The sequence below is a fragment of the Tauraco erythrolophus genome, chromosome 7, assembly GCF_009769465.1.
Source record: "Tauraco erythrolophus isolate bTauEry1 chromosome 7, bTauEry1.pri, whole genome shotgun sequence".
Classification (NCBI taxonomy): Eukaryota; Metazoa; Chordata; class Aves; order Musophagiformes; family Musophagidae; genus Tauraco; species Tauraco erythrolophus.
The window spans coordinates 56,736,117-56,755,485 of NC_141471.1; the positions used below are offsets into that span (position 1 = coordinate 56,736,117).

The 19,369-nt window shown below is 44.4% G+C and overlaps 1 protein-coding gene across 3 annotated transcripts in view; it reads right to left on the bottom strand.

Moving 5' to 3' along the window:
• Positions 1–724: 724 nt before the first annotated feature.
• Positions 725–19,369, bottom strand: part of BLVRA (biliverdin reductase A) — a 34,306-nt gene continuing 15,661 nt past the window's right edge. For all 3 annotated transcript variants that reach the window (XM_086614593.1, XM_086614595.1, XM_086614594.1), the window contains 6 exons: positions 13,309–13,436; positions 11,476–11,595; positions 10,745–10,842; positions 9,219–9,326; positions 8,286–8,457; positions 725–2,622 (listed from right to left, as the gene is read on the bottom strand). In XM_086614593.1, the coding sequence (XP_086470719.1) occupies positions 2,349–2,622; positions 8,286–8,457; positions 9,219–9,326; positions 10,745–10,842; positions 11,476–11,595; positions 13,309–13,427 (891 nt within the window). In that variant the 5' untranslated portion in view covers positions 13,428–13,436 and the 3' untranslated portion in view covers positions 725–2,348. The remainder of the gene's footprint in view (positions 2,623–8,285; positions 8,458–9,218; positions 9,327–10,744; positions 10,843–11,475; positions 11,596–13,308; positions 13,437–19,369) is intronic.

The window sequence follows — 19,369 nt, forward strand, 5'->3', positions numbered from 1 at the left end:
GCTGCAGGCTCCTGGGAATGCTGCAGGCTCCCGGGAGCAGGGTAGACAGCAGTAGGCAAGCAGGTTAGCTGGGAGGAAGCGGAGGGGAATGGAGGAGAGCGCAGGATATCCAGCTCTAGGCATTTGCCTTCCCTAGCTCAAATTAACCATCTAATTTCCCCAGGTGCTCTCTATAGAAACAAGCTTCTCCAGAGGGTGATTCACTGCACAGTGTTATACTGCTGTTCTACAGAGCTCCTGTGAATTTATTCCGTTTTTAAGAAGAATACTGCTCTCACCAGCAACTGAAGAGCACTCCCAGGGAGATGTGGTGGCTAATTTTGATGCCTGTAGATGAGGAGTGGGAACCTCCCTTCCCTTTGCCTTCCCTCCCCAGCTACCCATCATGAATTAACCTGTAAACAAGTGGTATTCACCCCATATTCATAGCTGAGGAGTTTGTCAAGAAATAAACATGTGCTCTTGTGAGCTGCCATACATAGCAGACAGATATACACAACAGATTTTCATTTCATTTCGATCCCAGATGGACTTTTTGCATTTTGTCACAAACCCACTTTTTCTCCTTATACAGCATCAGGTCTGCCCAGGCAACGTCCAGCACCTTGGTAAAGAAGTCCCTTCAAATGCTCAGTAAGGTGTCCATTTGGGGTGGAAAAGTGCACGACCTGTCTGCATAAATCCGCTGGCAAACCCACCTGGGTTTCAACCCATTGAAGCCAACAGGAGGCTTTTCCCTGATTTTAACAGCTAGAGTAGATTCTTAAAAAATTTGAATGCAGAATTCATTCACACAGAATAAATTCTGTGCAAAAACTCACATCAGCTCCAGTTGCTCGTAAAATCTGACTGATTTGGGGAAAAAATGCACAGCCTTTCCTTCCCTATTTCAAACTAACTGACCTGTATCCAACTTCTGAATGAATGTGATTTACCTAAAGGAAGACTTTCTTCCGCTCATACTGACTAGCTGTAATTATGTACACATCCACAACATTTATGTCTCCTTATTAAAAAATTGCTCAAGTGATAACATAGAAAAGAAAGGATGGTTCTGTGTTCAAAAAAACTGTGCAGACTGAAGTTGGCTGCTATATTACCATAGCACCAACAGATGCTGTAATTAAAAAGTAAAGGCAAACAGAGGAATCATTAATAGTTTTGTGCACTGTTTAGGCTTTCCTAAAACTAAAATGTTTCTTTAGGGAAGTCATAACGTCTTCAAACGTGACCCTGGGACTACTGTAAAATGCTAAAGACCCATCCCCACAGGTGTCATATGTCATAACCGCATGGCTATATTTGCAAATTGCTCCATTTTCTACACTTCTATTCTAATTTTATCCCTATTTCTAATGAATTCCACTGTTTCCAGGAGCACGTTAGGTGGGGTTTTTTTTTTCCCTTAAAGTCAGGATTGTATATTATTTTTAGCAGTGATCCATTCACATGCTGAATTAGATACAGAACACAAATGAAGGACAACAGTATGCTGCTGCTTCCAGTACAAAAAGAGAAAAATATTTAGATTCAGTAGAAAGCAGGCAGGCCATGTGTTAGTTTAATGTACTGTTCTCATCTCTCCTGGAAAAAAGATTTCTATGTTGGCAAAGGGCACTAGAGAAATTATGTGAGTGAACTCAACATGGCATCTATCAAGAGACAAGATCTCTCTTCTATTCTGGTTTGATACAAATGTAGATTCTGTTGAAGGCAGATGACTTCCAACATGGGGGAAAAAAAAAAAATCAAAACAAAACCAAACCACAACAGACAGACACAACTACTGATTAGAGCAAATACACAGAACAGTTCAGGGCATCTGGAAGAAAAGGTCAGCACTGTGGTGGCACAAGTTTTGCAGATCAAGTAAAGAGGTGGAAAACTCACCTAGAACTTCATTCTAGCTAATACTTCTTTCTAGATAGTACTATATGAATACTACTAAATGAGACACATCTCATTTTCAGGCATATCTAAATAGAGTGGGGAAAAAACACCTCGGGGGAAAATCATGTCTAGTATTTGCAGTCCCTACAGAATCTGCTCTCAGGGACATTTACACCTGAACCAAGTGGAAGCAACCACAGGAAAGCTTGTTGCTGCAAGGTTCCTATCTATCTGGAAGGACGGCACTGCATCGGGGCAGAGTAATGTTGCATTGTTCTGGCACACATCAGAAGGCACGGGGTATAGTCCAGGCTCTCCAGCGCACCCGGAGAGCCTAGGAGTCACAACTAGTCAAAAAGAAGGTAACGAAACAAATAGCACTGCTTGATGGCAACAGTGAGCTCTAGCCCTACAGCTTTCTCAGTTGCCATGCTCCTCCTCCTCCTCTAAAGGCAGTCTCAGGAACTGGTTTTCTCCGGCTGTTCGCAGTGCTGTTGGATCACCTCAGCAAGGTCAAGACACCGCAAAATTCGCCATTTCTCAGCAGCCAGCTCCTCCTTGGATACTTGGCCCAGCAGTTTTTTGGCAAAGAGGTTCTGATCTTGCATGAAAAGGCCCACAGAAGACCTCGGGGCTTGAGGGAAGCTCTCCACGCAACCACTTGTGAAACAGAAGTTGATTTTCTTTTCACGTTTCAGCCCTGGTCCCCTTTCTTCAATCCAAGTCAGAGGTCTAGTGAGGAGGAGCAGAGAAAAAGAAGAGTATGAAAAAATGGAACCAACAATTATAATTTATGCTTTTTTTTCCTCAGCATTTACAGAAAATGCCCTAATAAATGCAGCATTTTCAAATTTCAGTCACTGCATATTCGGGTAACATGTTCTGACCAATATGCCTAGTGATTACAGAGTTGGAACACCAGGTAATAGTCTTAACTCTGCCACTGCTTCATGCCATGACTTTCAGCACACCATCAAAGCCCTCTCCAGCTTTGTTTTCCCTACGCACAAAGCGAAGCCAGCAGCATCCAGCCACCTCGCAGGCAAGAGGGCAGTTTAATCTGTTCGTTTGTGGGCTTGGATGAAAAGAGGAGTTAAGCATTCAAACATTTGGCACATGATTCAATCACAGCTAAACTCACGAGGCCCTCAGCGCCTAATCATTCCTCCAGCAAGAATAATCCCTCAGATACATAATGACAACCCAGGTGCTACTGTGCAAGCTGAACACCATCCCTCTGGGATGAGCTGGACAGATAGAGTTCGCTCACACAGACACTAGCGTCTGTACTCTCTCTGAACTTCCTTGAAAAGTTTCCTCTCTTCACTGGGAGCACAGAGTTGATCCTGGAGATTACACCAGAAGATGTCAATTTTGCCTGTTTCAGCTACATTGACTTTCAGGCAGGTCTTTCCTAATCAAAGTCCTGTCTCATGCCGATGTGACAGCCGTAGCCTCCAGGCCAAGCATCGGTGCCGCTGGCTATCGGCTGGCACAGCTCACAGCCCCTCGCTCTTTCCTCCCCAACTTCCAGCTCGGCTGAGGAAAGAGAAGCCATGGGAGGTGCTGCATCACTTCAGGGGTCTTAACAGGCTCCCTGGCCCAACACTGCAAACACTTGCAGAGGCTTTGAGCAATGGTCCTCAACATCAGCTACAGCCACGATCCTCCCTTCCTGCTCTTTTGTCAGCTGCCCAAACCGTGCCATTACCTTTCTGCAGCTCGTTCATCAGCAGTCACTACTGCCTGTGTTTAGAGGATGCAAGTTATTTTTCTTACTTGGTTATTGATGGCCCTTCCACAGTCCTTTATGGCCCACTTTAGTCTGCCACTCACAAATTATGAGGGCATCAATAGCACGGAAGAATAAATTCTGTCTCCAAGTACAGCCCATTAAATTTGCAATATCATTAGATCTGGAAAGAAAGTCCTTGTCAGTCTCCCCTGAACACATTCTGCAGAGCACTCAGCTTAATGATTCTGCACCTCTCATCTTTTATGCTTTAGGATCTGGTTTCTATATTCACATCATCGTATCGATTATTCCTTGGTCACCTGTATGGCCACACACACCCCCTACAAATTAAGCACAGTCAGATGAACCTGACTAAACAGAATAAAACTGGAGGGGGGAAAAAAAAAACCACCAAATCACAGCCTGCAGAAATGCACCGAAAAAGATCCTCAGAAGACTAATAAATGCAAAGACACCATGCGTTTCAGGAATTCCCAAGGCTACATGTCACTCTGCAGGCCAAAAGGGTGCTTGAGGGCCATGTCACTGGGTGTTTTCTGTGTTTTTGTCCTCCTTCCTGGAGGTGCCAGCTGTTGACCTCGGTCAGAGGCAGGCTGCTGAGCAAGCTGGGCTTTGCTCTGACTCAACAGAGCCCGTTTTATGTTCTTGTGATAGCAAACAGCCACAGAGGGTTCAGGCCACTGTTACTCAAAGCTGTGTCATCTCAGGTAGGCAGGTATGAAGAAACCACTTCATAGGGCAGGCATAGGCAAAGCTCTCCACCATGTAATAGAGAGGAGTCCACAGTATGATCCAAAACAGGCAGTGCCAATGCAGGGTCACTTCCCTGGGGTGACCTAGAGCAGATGCACAGCAATGACCAGGCTCAAGCGTATGTTGTCTTCTCCTCTAACTTGGGGAAGCCACTGAACCAGAAGCACAAACGTGCAGAGTGGGCAGAATTCAATCAAAGTGATTAAAACAACTGATTTAGATCAGTGAGCAGGAAAATGTTGGTTTTACTAATAGATTTATCTTCTGTGATTGAATTTTTAGTTATTTTCCCAAAGAGAGGTTGATTCTGCTTGATTGGTAACAAAAACATGTTAATTTTTACTTTTATGCTAAAATTAGTCCCTTTTTTTGCTATAGATACGTATGCTGCAAGTCTGCACATTATTAAAGCAATTTTGTAGCTTAAGAAAAAGGTTTGTATTTTACATCAGAAAATTGTGAAGAACTGCTGGTTTTTTTAATAGATAATTTACCCATTTTCATTAAAGATTTGTGTCAAAGTATTATCTGGCTATGGATGTAATTAGTTATTTAGAAGTGTTAGTAGTGTTACTTAGAAGCAACAAATGCAGCATTTTTGATAGCTGAATAAAGCCACATTAAATATGTCGGACAGTTAAAGAAGAAAAAGAAAGTTCAACCAAACGCTAACAAACCACTTTTATACTGACTTTTTACAAAGCAAGCACTATCCACCCTGACTTTTTATGGTCACTTTGTCTTTCCAGATTTTAGACTGGTAGAGCTCTCGTAGCTACATTTTATTCAGAGACTGGAAGAGACTTTCTGCTTTTCCGATTCCCTGTTTCTTCAAATAATGAGTGGCCCTAGTTGGGCTGTCCTAGTTAAATAAACAAAAACAAAGCAAACACACTTTATACCTGCAGAAGAATATAAAGCTGGTTTCATACTTAAAAAAATTCTGGGTCCACTCAGCTTAATATTTTATGCAACAGCTTCTGCAGAAAGCATCTATTACATGATTTTTTATGGATGTTCAATTTGCAGCTTTTTTATTAGACTTTGCAAGCTTAGATCTCAATACAAACATAATTTCAAACATTTATTGCCAGAATATGTGTTCAGAAAATGTCTTCAATTTCTTTTAAACATCCTCCTTTTCACACTTTGAAAATGCCAATATTTTTAATTTACCATGCAATCAAAAAGGGCTACCTTACCTTGGACGGGAATTAGACAATTAGACCCTACCCCTAGTTTAACATCAAAAGAGACATTGCCCAAATCATCTTCTCTCCAGCTCACACTAAAAATTCCTTTTTGACATTTACTGAAGCCAAGCTCTGTAATCCTGGGACAGGAACTGCAGTCCCAAACCAGCCGTGCAGTCGGTAGAGGTCTGGCTCTTCTCCTGGATTGCTCAATGTTTTATCACAGGGAGGCTGGCGGCTCAACCGCCTTGGAAACACAACAGAGGCAGAGGTCATCTCTCAGATAGCTGGACGTCAGGCACCAACACACACCTCCAAAATCCACCCAGACAGATGAGCAGCCAGCGCGGGCTGAGCAGCGGAGACAGACTACAGCCTTTGCACAAATCCCTGCTTAACAAGCAGAGCACGGGCTGCTGCGTTCTGCACCTGCTGTATTTTCCAAGGCAGAAAAATAGGCTGAATTAACCCGATTTCCCAAGCTTAATGTACACATGTCTTTCGAAAAAGGATGAGAGAGCTCTCAGGAAAGGTGCAGACCTTTCCCATCCTTCTGCAAAACAAAGGTTGGGCAAATTAGAGCCGTAACACCATCACCATGACTGCCGGGCCATAACTTCTCTTGATGGAAAGTGGGCCAAATTCTCTACTGCTGTAACTCCACTGACGTCAATGGCGGAAGGTCAGCAGGAAATACGGCCCCGCCACCAAATGGAATACAGGAACGCTATGTAACTTTCCAGTCAGTGTAAATTATCCCAGAGACATAAAGCTGACTGTCCCCGAGGTCTTTAAAACTCTCACGGTGACAAAACACTTACTGACCCACACAAATAGCTGTGGGTTAAGAAAATCAGGTACCGGTTAGTGGTGTAGGGCAGGAAAAAACCACAGTCATCCAGAACCGGTTCTGATTCTAGCAAATATCATCCATAGCAGCTAAGGACTACCTAGGAGACAGGACAGCCAGAGAAATGTTTAAGCCACTCGCTAGTTCCACCTGCTGGAATTAGTTCAAAATCTCACTCTATACAGATCTTCACAGCTACTCGTGTTACCGGCAACTTGCTAAGAGGGTAAACAGAGCTTGTATACAGAGTTCTGTTCTCTCACAACTGCGTTTTAAAAGGAATTGGAAATGATGTTTTATTTACAGAGAGAGGAAGATTGCTGAGACAAGATGCTAATCCCACAATAAACTGCAGCGAGCTTTGTAGGACTGGCAGATAAAACACTTAACTAGACCCACGGTGAAACTTAACTGTTCAAACGAGCCCTGATTAAGTCACTGTTCAAACAGACAGTCCTTCAGGTTATGTTATTACTTTCTAAACTAAACTCTTATTTAAAATTCTTAAAGAAATAAGCATCCTTGTTTCGTGTTTTCTTTGTTGTTGTTGGTTTTTTTGTTTGTTTTAAGTGTTCTAGTGGTATATGTGCAACAACAACAAAAAAGGTAATTTATTTCAAATTAAGATGGGCCAGAATATTTTCCCATAGAGCCTAATTTTCCCTTGCTCTCCCTAGTCTTCTCATCTGCCTCTTGTCATATGTCTACGAGGGGGTCATCTGGCTCAAAGGCAGTGTGCACTATATGGAAAAACAGGAAAAGAGGAGTAAAGGGAAAGGAACAAATTGTTCCATCACCATTCCTATCTCCTAGGAAATAGGTAGTGATTGGGTAACTTCTCTATACCTTTTCATGTCAGACAATTCTCAAGTTGTCTCTATAGCATGCAGTAAACTGTCCTCCTAAGTAACTTCAACTCATCTGAAAGGGCATGGCCTCCATGTGGATGGCTCAGAACGACCAAACTGGAGAGTTTCCAGCAAAATACACTACCAGACTTCAGACCGAGTACTCAATCCACAGTACGAAACACTATTTGATAGCAAAGCTATTGTTATCATGTACTAAAAGGGAGATCAAATTCATTATTATAAAATGCATCATCAAAAAGAGTTTTCTGCAAGAAAGTCATAGTGCAATGTTTGGAAAAATTTACAAGTAATCCTGGCTGCTGGGTTCTCACTCAGTCTGACACACTCATGCGACAAAAGCAAAGAGACAAGAAATGGGAGACAGACTGATGTCCTACTCAGGAAAAATCAAGGAAACTTCAGGACTATGGAGCATGCATTAGTCAGGAGCAAATTTTGCACATTGGCCTTTCAGTAGTTCGTTATACTTCTACTCAAAATGTGCAATTTTCTCTTAACCTCCAGCTAGTACTACATATTAGCACAAGTATTATAGTGCTACAAGCTAAGGATTATGACTAGTGCATTACATTTTCAAACAGTCATATATTTTCAACCTTTAGAGAAAGGTTAGCTTTCAACATACAACTAGAATATTTGATGCTAAACAAAAAAGATCCTGCCTCTGAACGATCTTTCTGAGTGGAAGAAAAGGGTCTTTCAGTTTTGGGCATGGTCAAATGTATTATGGGCCCATTCCTACATTCAGACATCAGAAGAGAGCTATTTAAACCTCCTTGTGCTCCTCAGTAGACATAGTGGTGGCTCTTTTTACCACAATTACTATAGGAAGCACTTTCAAGTCTGTTTCTCTTATACACTTTCATGCCAGCATCCACCCATTCTGTTTCCACAGAGGAAGAGAAGATGCAGAACACCTGCAGATGATACCCAACCAGCCTGGCTCACCTGCTGCCACAGCCATTACTCACTTGTTGTTTGCCGTCTGCAAATGAACAGTCATTCTGGAATAATTCTTATCCTTCTGCTTTTCTCTGGTGGCAGAGGTAACAGTGAGGTCTCCAAAGAGGTCAATCAGCCAAGTCAGTCGGGCAATTCCACTGAAAGCCGGGAATCCTGTTTTGTTTTCATCAAGGACGCTACCTGGTGCAACAGCAACAGAAAGTCTTGAGAAACGGGAAAGAGAATTATGTCCTCTGCATAGGAAAGGCTGAAGAAACTGCAGTGTTGCAGGCTTAGAGACCAAGGCGTAGAAAGGCCATGAGTGGATGGACAGGGTAGGAAAGTCAACAAACAGGGTCAACCTTGAAATGGATCAGCTGGTGAGCTATGACAGAGAAGGATGGACACAGTACATATACAACAAACTCTTCAGAACATGTTGAGGTGTACGTGGAATCAACAACAGAATAATGTAGGCAGAAAACAATGGCTCAAAAATCTCTCACAGCTCTTCTGCGGCCAAACACCACTACGGAAGACTAAAGGTCCCCACTAGAACTTTTAGTCTTCCGTACACTTCAGATGCTCCTTTGGACACTTCCTCAGAGCTCATCCTCCTCGCCGAGATCAACATGAACGAGAAGTTGTTCACTACCACCAAAGTACAGATGAGATGCAGAAGTGGTCTCTCCTCTATACAATGAGGCACAGGATTGCGTTCCTCACCAAACAGCAGAAAGACTAGCAAAGCAACAGCCCGCAGAAGACAACTGTTATGGCAAAGGTGTTTTCCAGGCAGTTCTGTAATTTCATGGAAATATGCAGAACTGATACCTGTATCTCTAGTCAGTTTATAGACAGACTCTCATCTGAAAGAGCCGAACAAAGCCTGGAAAGACTGGTGTCCCTGTGGAATAGGCAGACAAATCCAGATGGACTTTAATTTCCTCACAGCTACTCACCTGTGAAATGCACTGTTCCCTTCACCAGATCTTTCCCAGCCACGTCTTTTTTCAGCTGCTTGTACTCTTCAATCATAAGTTCAATGTGCTCCACATGGAGGACCTTACCTGCCATTAAAAACAAAACAAAACAAACCACAAAAAAACTAACCACACACACAAAAATCAGGATAGATTAAATAAGAGCTTTCTGTGTGAATCAAAGGCACATCTAAGCAGTAAAGGCTTCACCAGCCACCAGTGGGAACTCACTTAGAAACGTTCTCACGCATGGCTGGCAAAATGATGTCAGAAAAAAAAGAAACGAAAGCAGGCTCGGTGCTGAGGCATCAATCTGGGTTAAGGATTTTCAGGAGACAACAGATATAGAGACTACAGGAACAGTAGCCACTATGTTTAACAGAAAGTCTGTAATGAAACCCAATACCCAACTAAGGCTGAAACATTAGTCTTCAAAGTAAAAGACAGATTAATTCTTGGCCTCTCTCCCCTCGCATTTCCTTGTTCTGCATTTTTCCTCCCAGGGTAGTAGAAAATAAAAAGGAGGGGGGAAAAATAGCACAATACTGAGACCCAGATGGTAACAATATGTTAAGGAGCACCACCCTCCACTGCAATTAATTGGGCTACTTTGGAATAAAGGCTATCCAATACACGTTGAATGTGGCCCTCATTCAGTACGTGTTTTTCTGGAAGATTTCCAGGAGTCCATTTAGGCTGCTGACAGTAACTGCTGCTGCTTTGAGAGAAGAGGCATAAATTCTGCTCAATGGGAAGCCATTTGGCGAGCAACAAGGCAATAAGCGGTGTTGGTACAGGGAAACAGCAAAGCAGACATCCTAAACCTCTGGTGTTTTAGAACAAAAGTCACAGAGGAAATTTTTAAGAAGCAGTGGTACAAATAGTGCGCCTTGTCCAAACGGTTTGTACTCTGCTCCTGCCCAGCACTGTTCTCTTCCTTGCAGCCCCACACGTTCCCACCGGCCTCAGTTGAACTGCCAGCTTCTGACCCTTGGCACCGCAGGGATGGGACCACACGCTTTCCAGAAATAGGGAGATTTTGCTCAGAGATAAGCTGTCTTTCAGACAGGGGAGCCTCGCTGGTCTACAGCAGCACGAGCAGCTGTGTGTGACCAGCACATCACAAACGCAAGAAGGCAGGGGAGCTGTTTCCAGTTTTGTTTTCAGGGAGAGCAAGAGAGGACAGGGAGGTGCATGGGCCCAATGGCTATGACACTCATTAAGTGCTTTACTATCACTGTGACAGAAGTTTCCTTCTCTAACTGCATTCTTAGTGTCACAAGCAGAGACCAGTGCTTTTGTGAGGGCAAACATACCTTATTTTTAGCATCAACACTTGTGTATTTATTTCCTCGTTTTCACACACGTCTTAAATCCCAGATGGACACATCTGTGAGACAGGCTTACCTCCTCCATGTAATCATGATTAATAGACTGGAGCCCTGCCTTTGAGTTTGATGCCTTTGGTGCTGCCCAAGGTACACCCTTGAGAACAAACGCGTTACCTTTCTGCTCAGCCATCTCCCAGAGCTCATGGGCCGCCTTAGCAGACAAAGTCATGGGGTACTCGACGAGGACATGTTTCCCAGCTTCTAGAAACATTCTGACAAGGATACAAGATCAGTCTTTAAAAAGTGTATCATCATAATCATCTCACTCCCACAGTTAGCCCCATTTGGAGAAATTCACAACATGGAGTTAACAAATAAACGGCACTTTTCCCAGCAAGGATGGTGCGGTGGCTCTATCACACATTTAAACACCTGAAGAGCTGGGTTTTAATTCTCTTTTTTTTTTTTTTTCCTACAGAATTCCCTCACTCACCTACAGCAAGTAACTAAAATGCCACAGCGTTGAACACTGCTGTTTCTACCTTCCAGATGCTTGACCAGCTGGAGTGGGGTACTGGAGTGCCTTTCCTCTATATAATCTGCAAGGAAAGGCTTCGAATCCTGTTTTAAGTTGCCTGTCCATCAAACACAGGCCTAGAGGTAAGCAACTGGAATTACTTGGGAAATTAATGCATCCTAAATCTTAATCTCTTTCAGGGCTTATATTATTTCAGGGATGCTCTAGGGAACTCACTATCATTCACTTCAGGCTTCTAGTCTGGCAGCCTCTCCTCCAGTGTCCACATCCTCTCCTGCTACAGTTTTACACAGCCCTTCTATGCTTCTAAATTACAGGGGAAAGGGTGGGGAAAAAAAAACCACACAAAACCACAAACTGAAAATACCTAATGGTTTCTTCATGACTTCTGTTCTCTGTGCTGATGAAGGCTGCATGTACCTCTTTGCTTCTTAGAGCATCTTCCAGGCTAACCTGCTTGGCCTCATTAATGCTGCCAAGACTTCTCCTGCGTATTTAGCATAAATACAACCAAAGCATAACCATCACAGTCCATTCTTCCCAAATACATGTTGTGCAGCAGCACTTAGAAATTGTTCCCACAGACTGTTGTCTCACTGAGTTCAACCAGGGTAGAACAAAGGCAGCTTGTGATCAAGGAAGGGCAGGAGCACTTACAGACAGAAGCGGAGTGCACAAAAGAACAGACCAGATGGGCCAGTGTGTAGGTGGTGGTATCATTACAGAAACTGTCCTGCTGTTGAAATGTAAAGTGGGTTTTGGTTTTGGTTGGTTTCTTAATAAGCATCACCACAAAAGAGTCATTCTAAAAGAGTGACTTGAAAGAGGACAGTGTTCCTATAGGAGAACTTCTCCCCAACATGCTGGACAACATAGGCAAAAGCACTTGAGTTGGCAGGGTCACATGCAGCTACAACAAGCACAAACAAGCAGGACCCAGACAAAGCAGATGCTTGGCTATGACAGCTCCTAACTTGCAACACACACACCATGCCACTGCTAAGGGGAAGGCTCTCTTGGCCACCACCCTGAGCACATCTCCACCTGAAAATGTAACACAGACACTCCCGCCAAAAGCCCTTTGCATTAGTAAAAACTGGGGCAGACACCTTGACAGTGTCAGGACAGGTGACAGAGAGCATGAGGATAGGCCACAAGCAGGACTTGAAAGCAAAGACTGGTAATGTCTGCGTGTGATTGGGATGCAAAGAGTGAGGCGACATATCCAAGCAAGCTGTTTGTAAACCACGCGTTTCGACAGCACTCTTTCTCAACAGAAGCAGTGCAAACCCTATCTTTACTGCTGTTTAAGGCTAGCTGTAGCACCAGCAAAGGCACCAGGGAACCAGGAGTGTATTTGGCAGAGAGATAAACTGGATGACCTCATGGGTCCCTTCATCTCAAACAACCCTGACCGCATGATTTAAATATAGCTGGAAAAATACATTCACAGTCTGAGATCCATACATGTACTGACTAACTACTTAAAACCTTTATGCTCCACTGTCATGGGGCAGACAGTCTAGCAGGAATGCTCAGAGGGAGGTATACACTAAATTTCCACTGCTCCAAGCCAGTGAGAAAAACTCTTGCTCTCTAAAAGACAAACTTACTGTATGTACTAAATCATGGGATTTTCTTTAAAGACATCTACAAGTTCACTACCTAGTTTAAAAAAAATAATTTTATGATGAAGTTGCAGTATTAGGAGCTTTAGAACAAGTTTTTGTAAAAAAAACTTTTAAACTCTGTAAAACTTTTTGTCTTTTAAACATTTCTACAAATGTCATGCAGCCATTAGCTCATTAGTGTAATTATTGTCCGCATCATCTTAAACCTATAGGAAATTTCAGTCAGACAGAATTGGATTTCTTTTTATCACACAGATCCTGCAGCGAGAACATCTCTCGGCTTTTTAGTAATTTCTGCAAGGTATCTCACTAAGGTAACCTATTTGTTCTCTCTTACAAAGCTTTCTATGATCGTTTCTATGAGTCGCCACTCAGAATGACAAGCATATTTGGATAAACTTTCCCTTTTCAGACAGCCTTAATTAGAACAGAACTATGAAACTTTGGATACCCATCCCCTGCCCCCCTGCCCCCCTCAAATAACAGTCCTCCCTATAGAAAAGCACATGCCCCGGAAGAGAAAAACGTTACAATATCCATATTAAACATGCTAAGATGAAATTTCTAACCTGGACACAAATCCAAAGAGTTTCAGGTGCTCAGAAGGGCTAGAAGGCATTGGATTCATCAAGTCTCGGATCCGTATTGAGCCAGCAATTCCAACTCCAATCACCACGGTCCCAAACATTTTGTTAATCTGATGAAAGAAAAAAAAAAAAGCAACATTTCTTTCTTTTAGCAGGAAGAGGAACAGCTGGGAGGGGAGGTGGGAGGATGGATTACTCTTGAACCCTGCTTTCATACAGCCAAACCTTATTCAGATGTCAGCAAGTAGCTAACCGAGATGTGATGCTACAGGCTGGTGAGCTCACTCACATCCCACTGAAATGTGGTCAAGCGGTTCAGCCTGTCACAGGACTGGTCTTGAGACTTGTATTTAACAGCTATTATATCACAGCTCTGGCACCAAAGTTCTTCCTTTCTGTGAATAGAAGGCAGACTTCAAAAGTGAGACATTCTTCTATTTATATTGCCGCTTCCACGCTGGAAAGGAGCCAAAAGGTTCTGCAAACCTGGCAAAGCTTTATATAAACCCTGTTGACTTCCTGAGCATCTGCAGCATGGCCTGCCCCGGGCTGCCACATGGACATTCCCAGTGCACAGCAGCATAGCTGGAATACTTTGGGACAGGAAGCAAAGAGCATCTTGTCTTCCCCCATGTAACCGGTGGCATGTCCTACAATGTCAAGATGCAACCAACCATCTGATAAGTCAGTCAAGACGCTTGCTTGACATTTCCGTGCACGAAGAAAGCTCTGACATCTCTTTAATGACAAGCAGGCATGATCTCAAGATTTGCATCTCCCAAAAGCACATTCCTGCCACAATTACATCATAGGGAGGACGAGCCAGGTATTGCGCTCGCTGGCTGGGCTGCTGGGTCACTGGTAATAAATTCTTCTGTTGGTTTTATGATTCGCCATTGATTTGTGGAGGCACTGGGCAATCAGTGTAACCTTTCAAACCTGCGCTATTCTACGACCCTGAGGACAAGCAGGACTTTGTAAAGTAGTTTTAAGATTTACAGGAAAATTGGCCTAGAACAAAGCCAAGTCAGCCCCTTTGCATTTTTTGTTCCTTCCGTCCTACGACAGTATCCCTCAAACGCTGTTTCTTCTGTTCCGCTCTTCTCCTTCCTGCCACTGCCGATCCCTTCACCCGAGCAAATTCTTTCAATGGCTTCCACTACCTGGCAGCAGCCCTTCAAATCCTTCCAAGACTTAAATGGATAAATGGACAACCCTACTTCACTCCTCCTTGTGCCTCTTGTCTGACGGGATCACAGTGCAGCCGCACAGCCGTGATTGACTGTTCTGACAGTGCTAGAGATTGACAGCTGCTAAGAAATTACATCAGCTGGCACAAAGGAAAAAAAAAAAAAAAAAGCCACTCTCCAGTCACATGTCATGTCTGAATTCCGTTTTTCTATAAGCTTCTGCCTATGTACATATTCCTATCAGTGCGAAACTCCGCTTACTTTATACGTGCCAAAAGGGTACGAGGGTAAAACACATAGAGGTGTGTTTAATATAAAGGAAGAGTTCTCTAGGGGGATTGCAGTGACATGTCATTACCAAACATTTGAGGTATAACGTGATGACACTGCTCACCAGGGAAGAGAGATGTATAGGGCTGAGAAAGAGAGGGGGCATGGAGGGTAACATAAATACACAATCCATTTTCCAGTTCCACCCACAGGAAGAGTCCCGGTCTGGGCTCTCAGTTACACTCACTTTTCTCTATGGCCAAAGAGAAAAGAGATTGAGACTTGCAGAATGATCTCGGCTGGAAGGAGCCCCTGGACATCACCCAATCCAAACCCTACTCAGTTGCACCTGGACATCACCCGATCCAAACCCTACTCAGTTGTACCTGGACATCACCCGATCCAAACCCTACTCAGTTGTACCAGGGCCATGTCGAGCTCCTGACTGTCCCCACAGATGAGAATCCAGCAACCTCCCAGGGCCCGTGCTGCAGCATTTGACCACCCTCACAGCAAGAATGTCTTCCTAGTATCTACTCAAAGTTTCCTGTGTTGCCTTTTGCCATTTCATTGTCAATCTCCCAAAAGATCATGGCTCCAGCTCCTCTACATCCTTCCATAAGAAAACCGTAGGCAGTAATAATATCCCTCTTTACCCTTCTTTTCTGGAGGCTGAGAAACCCATTTCCCCCAGCCTGTCCTCGTTTCTCACCTGCTCCAGCCCCATGACCATCTTGGTGTCTCTCCATTGGACTCACTCCTGTTTTTAACTTACTTCTCATACCAGAATGCCCAAAACTGGACACGGCACTTCAGATGTAGCCAAGTCCTGTTGGCTACACTCTTGCTAATGCAGTCCAGGACATGGTTGGTTGTCTTTGCCAGAAAAGCATGCTGTGGCTTCGGGTTCAACCTGTCCACCAGCACCTGGAGGGCACTTCCTGGCTTTCCAACCAGGCAGTCCCCAGCCTGTACCAATGCGCAGGGTTATTCCACCCTGGACTAGGGACTCTACGCTTGCCTTCGGTGAGCTTCATGTTGTTTCTGTCTGGCATTTCTCCAGCCTGCCCAGGCCCCTCTGGTGTACTAACCACCGACCTCAGTTTGATTTCATCCACAGATGTGCTGAAGCCACACTCCATCCCATTGTCCAAATCGTTAATAATGACATTTAACAGGATTGGCCTTGGTATCAGTCCATGTGGGATGACACTAAGTGGCTGGACTAATTTGTTGGCTGTTCCTTGAACTTGTGTCACAGATCACAGATCTTTGACCCAATTTTCCACCCATGTTATAGTTCACTTATTCACTTCACATCTCACCAATTTGGCCATAAGAATACTACAGGAGACCACACCAAGGGCCTTGCCTAAAGTCAAGCTAAAAGCCTTTCACTGTTCTCCTCTTGTTAACAGGGCCCGTCGTCTCATCATGGAAGGCAATGTGCCTTTGGTAAATCTAACACTGGCCAGTCACAAATGCCTTCTTGGAACTCCTGCACTTGAAGGTGGCTTCCAGGAGGACTTGCTCCATTACCTTCTCAGGGACCAGGGTGAGGCTGACCAGCCTGCAGTTCCCAGGACATTCACACTTTCACTTTCTGAAGATGAGCACAATACTTGCCCTTTTCCAGCCACCAGGAACCTCCCCTGATCGCCAAGTATGGCACTAATCATTCTTATCCAGCTGGACTGAGTTGAGATAATGAACTACTAATTAACAACTCAACTCAAGGTACCTATCCTGCCCACAAGAGGCAGGCCATTTCCTCCTGGCTGCGGAAGATGCAACAGCGTCCCTGGTGCCGCAGCCCAGGCTGGTGAGCAACAACTGGTGACCCCGACGTGATACATCCATGAGACCCTGGGAAGCCCTGGCTCCCTCGCCGAGCCGAGAGCCCTGGCTGCAAAGGAGCCCGAGCCAAAAGAGCCGGATCCAGAGCCGGAGCCGGGAGCTCGAGCGAGAGTCCTTCGGAGAAGAAGGTAAAGCCGCAAGCCCCGACGTGGTATTCGCGGAAGGGAAGCGTGCTGGAGTTGGATGAATGGGCCGGGTCTCTGCTCACCATAAAGCCTTTGTGAAAACAGAAAAAATGGTAAAACAAAAAGGGGGAATTATGGCACTAATCATTCTTATCCAGCTGGACTGAGTTGAGATAATGAACTACTAATTAACAACTCAACTCAAGGTACCTATCCTGCCCACAAGAGGCAGGCCATTTCCTCCTGGCTGCGGAAGATGCAACAGCGTCCCTGGTGCCGCAGCCCAGGCTGGTGAGCAACAGCCAAGTGTCCCCGCAGTGACATCAACCAGCTCACTCAGCACGCTTGGAAGTACCTTGTCTGGTGCCACGGGCTGCTGTACATCCAATTAGCTCAAGAGCTATATCACCATCTTCCTAATGCTACATTCCCATAGACTCTGTTATTGAACTTTGAAACCCAGGAAGCCTGAAGACAAATCTTACTAGTGAAAGCCAAGGTAAAAAAAAAAAAAAGAAAGAATCAAGTACCTTTAATTTCCTTTGTCCCAGCCCCTCTGAGCAGCACACTCACATTTTCTCAGCTTTCTTTGTGCTACCAACATACCCAGAGAAACTCTTTCCATAGCTTGTTTCATCTCCAGCTGAGCTTTGCCTTTCCCAGCTCTATCCCTGCAAGCTCAGCCACTGTCTCTATGTCCCTCTGGGATAGTCCCTCTCAGCTTGTGCACTTTCTTTTTGAGTCTGAGCTCAGTAAGGAGGTCCCTGCTGATCCACATCTGCCTTCTGACATACACGGCTCTGCTTGCAGCACACTGGACTGGGCCCTGTGCTCTGAGGAGGTCATTCCTGGAGATCGACCTCAGCTCTTCGGCCCCGCAGGGCAGTCTCCCACAGGACCTTGCCAAGCACAGCCAGCAAAAAGCCAAAATGCTCTTCTGAAATATACAGGTGTAATTCTTTAAAATTTGAATTCATAAAGGGCTTAGTGTGAATCAGGACCAGGTCAGCAGATGTTTAGAAGCAGTCCAGTTGGAGAGCAGCTGACCACAGGCTTACTTTAAGTTCAGAAATTTTCAAGGTTACTGGAGTGCTAAGCTGTTAATATTTGCCTACTGCCTTTAGCAGATAAGTTCCCCTGAAACTCCTACAGTCAACTTGTTTCCAAGTAATGCTTTTTTTTCTGGTGAGCTGCTGACCTCCACTTCAACAAAGCGGAGAAGGTGGAGGAGCTGGCGTAACTTCATCCACTGCCATGAGCAAAGAACATCTTTCAGCAGATGCTCAGGTTGCTGAACATCAACGTTTTTGCCTCTCCTTTGAAAAACTTTCCTAGTTTCATCTGATGAACAAGTTCTGAGCTCCCCAAAAGTCACATTTAAGAGAATAAAAACTGTTACTATGCAACCTGTTGCCATAGCAACCAGCTATTCGGTTCAGGTCAAGGATTTGCAGACTAATATGGTATATCCACAAGGAAAGAGAGAGCTGCTACATGTGCATTACCGAAGCTTTGCTTATGAGCGTAGCTTAAGAGAAAAATCGCTACGTCTGCATCCCTGCTGCTGCTTTTTATTACCCTCATTTTGCTCACACAACAAATCCTGGAGCTGCTCAGGGAGAAAAGTAAATTGGATGTTTTTTGCAACTGTCATGAATCAGGTAAGAGCAGAATAGAGAATACTCATCTGAAAATCCAAATGAATATATGAAAATTTACTCCTTATTTCAAACCTTTACACTAGGGTAACAGCTACAGTTATCTTTTAAGTACAAAACTGATGAAGGAGGAAGCCCAAACCGTTAAACTGCCGTGCCTGCCTTCCATGCCTTTTTCTTAAGACAGTTGACCTCGGTTAAAGCTTTGTCAAAAAGATTTCAGAGGCACTTTCAAGGCTGCTGAACTTTGGCTCCTGTCGTACTGAAAAATTGTCCAATAAGTGACATAACAGTACATCAGCCAGCATCCAAAAGCATTTTTCTCTACCCTTTCCTAACTGGCTGTATGAAAGCAAATGGGCTGCTGTGAAGATTAGAAAGGGATGTCCTTCGTGCTCACAGCTTGTTACTGAAGAGTGCCTCTCACTGGCCAGCAGCAACTGCTCTGACCTGGTTATGGGCAGCTCTGCCAGCCCCACAAAGGGTCCCCTCCAGAGCGGGACTGCATGGTGGCTGCAGACTGGTGCAGGAGCTCTTTTCCACTGACAGCCACCACAAGTGGCTCCTCTTACTGAGGGAGGACCAGCCCTGCATGACATAGAGGCAGACCCAAGAAAGGCATCTAGCTGAGGAGGATCATTTATCCTCCACATATACATCACCATCCCATCATTCCAAGTATTCTTGCAAAATTTAGCAGTAAAACAGAAATATTCATCAGCAAAACAGGCAACGGAATGTGGCCAAAGGGACTGGTCACATAGCAAGTGTGTTCCTCCGTGGTGCAACCACAGCAGGACTTCAGCCTCTACATCTCCAAATCCCTAATGGTCACAGAGGTAAGCTTTTGGGAATCAAGGCTTAACTCTGTTTTGGGCAATGTCACTAGGGCCATGCAAAGCCAGTGTAGAGGCAAGATAAAAGGCGAAACTTAAGAATTATC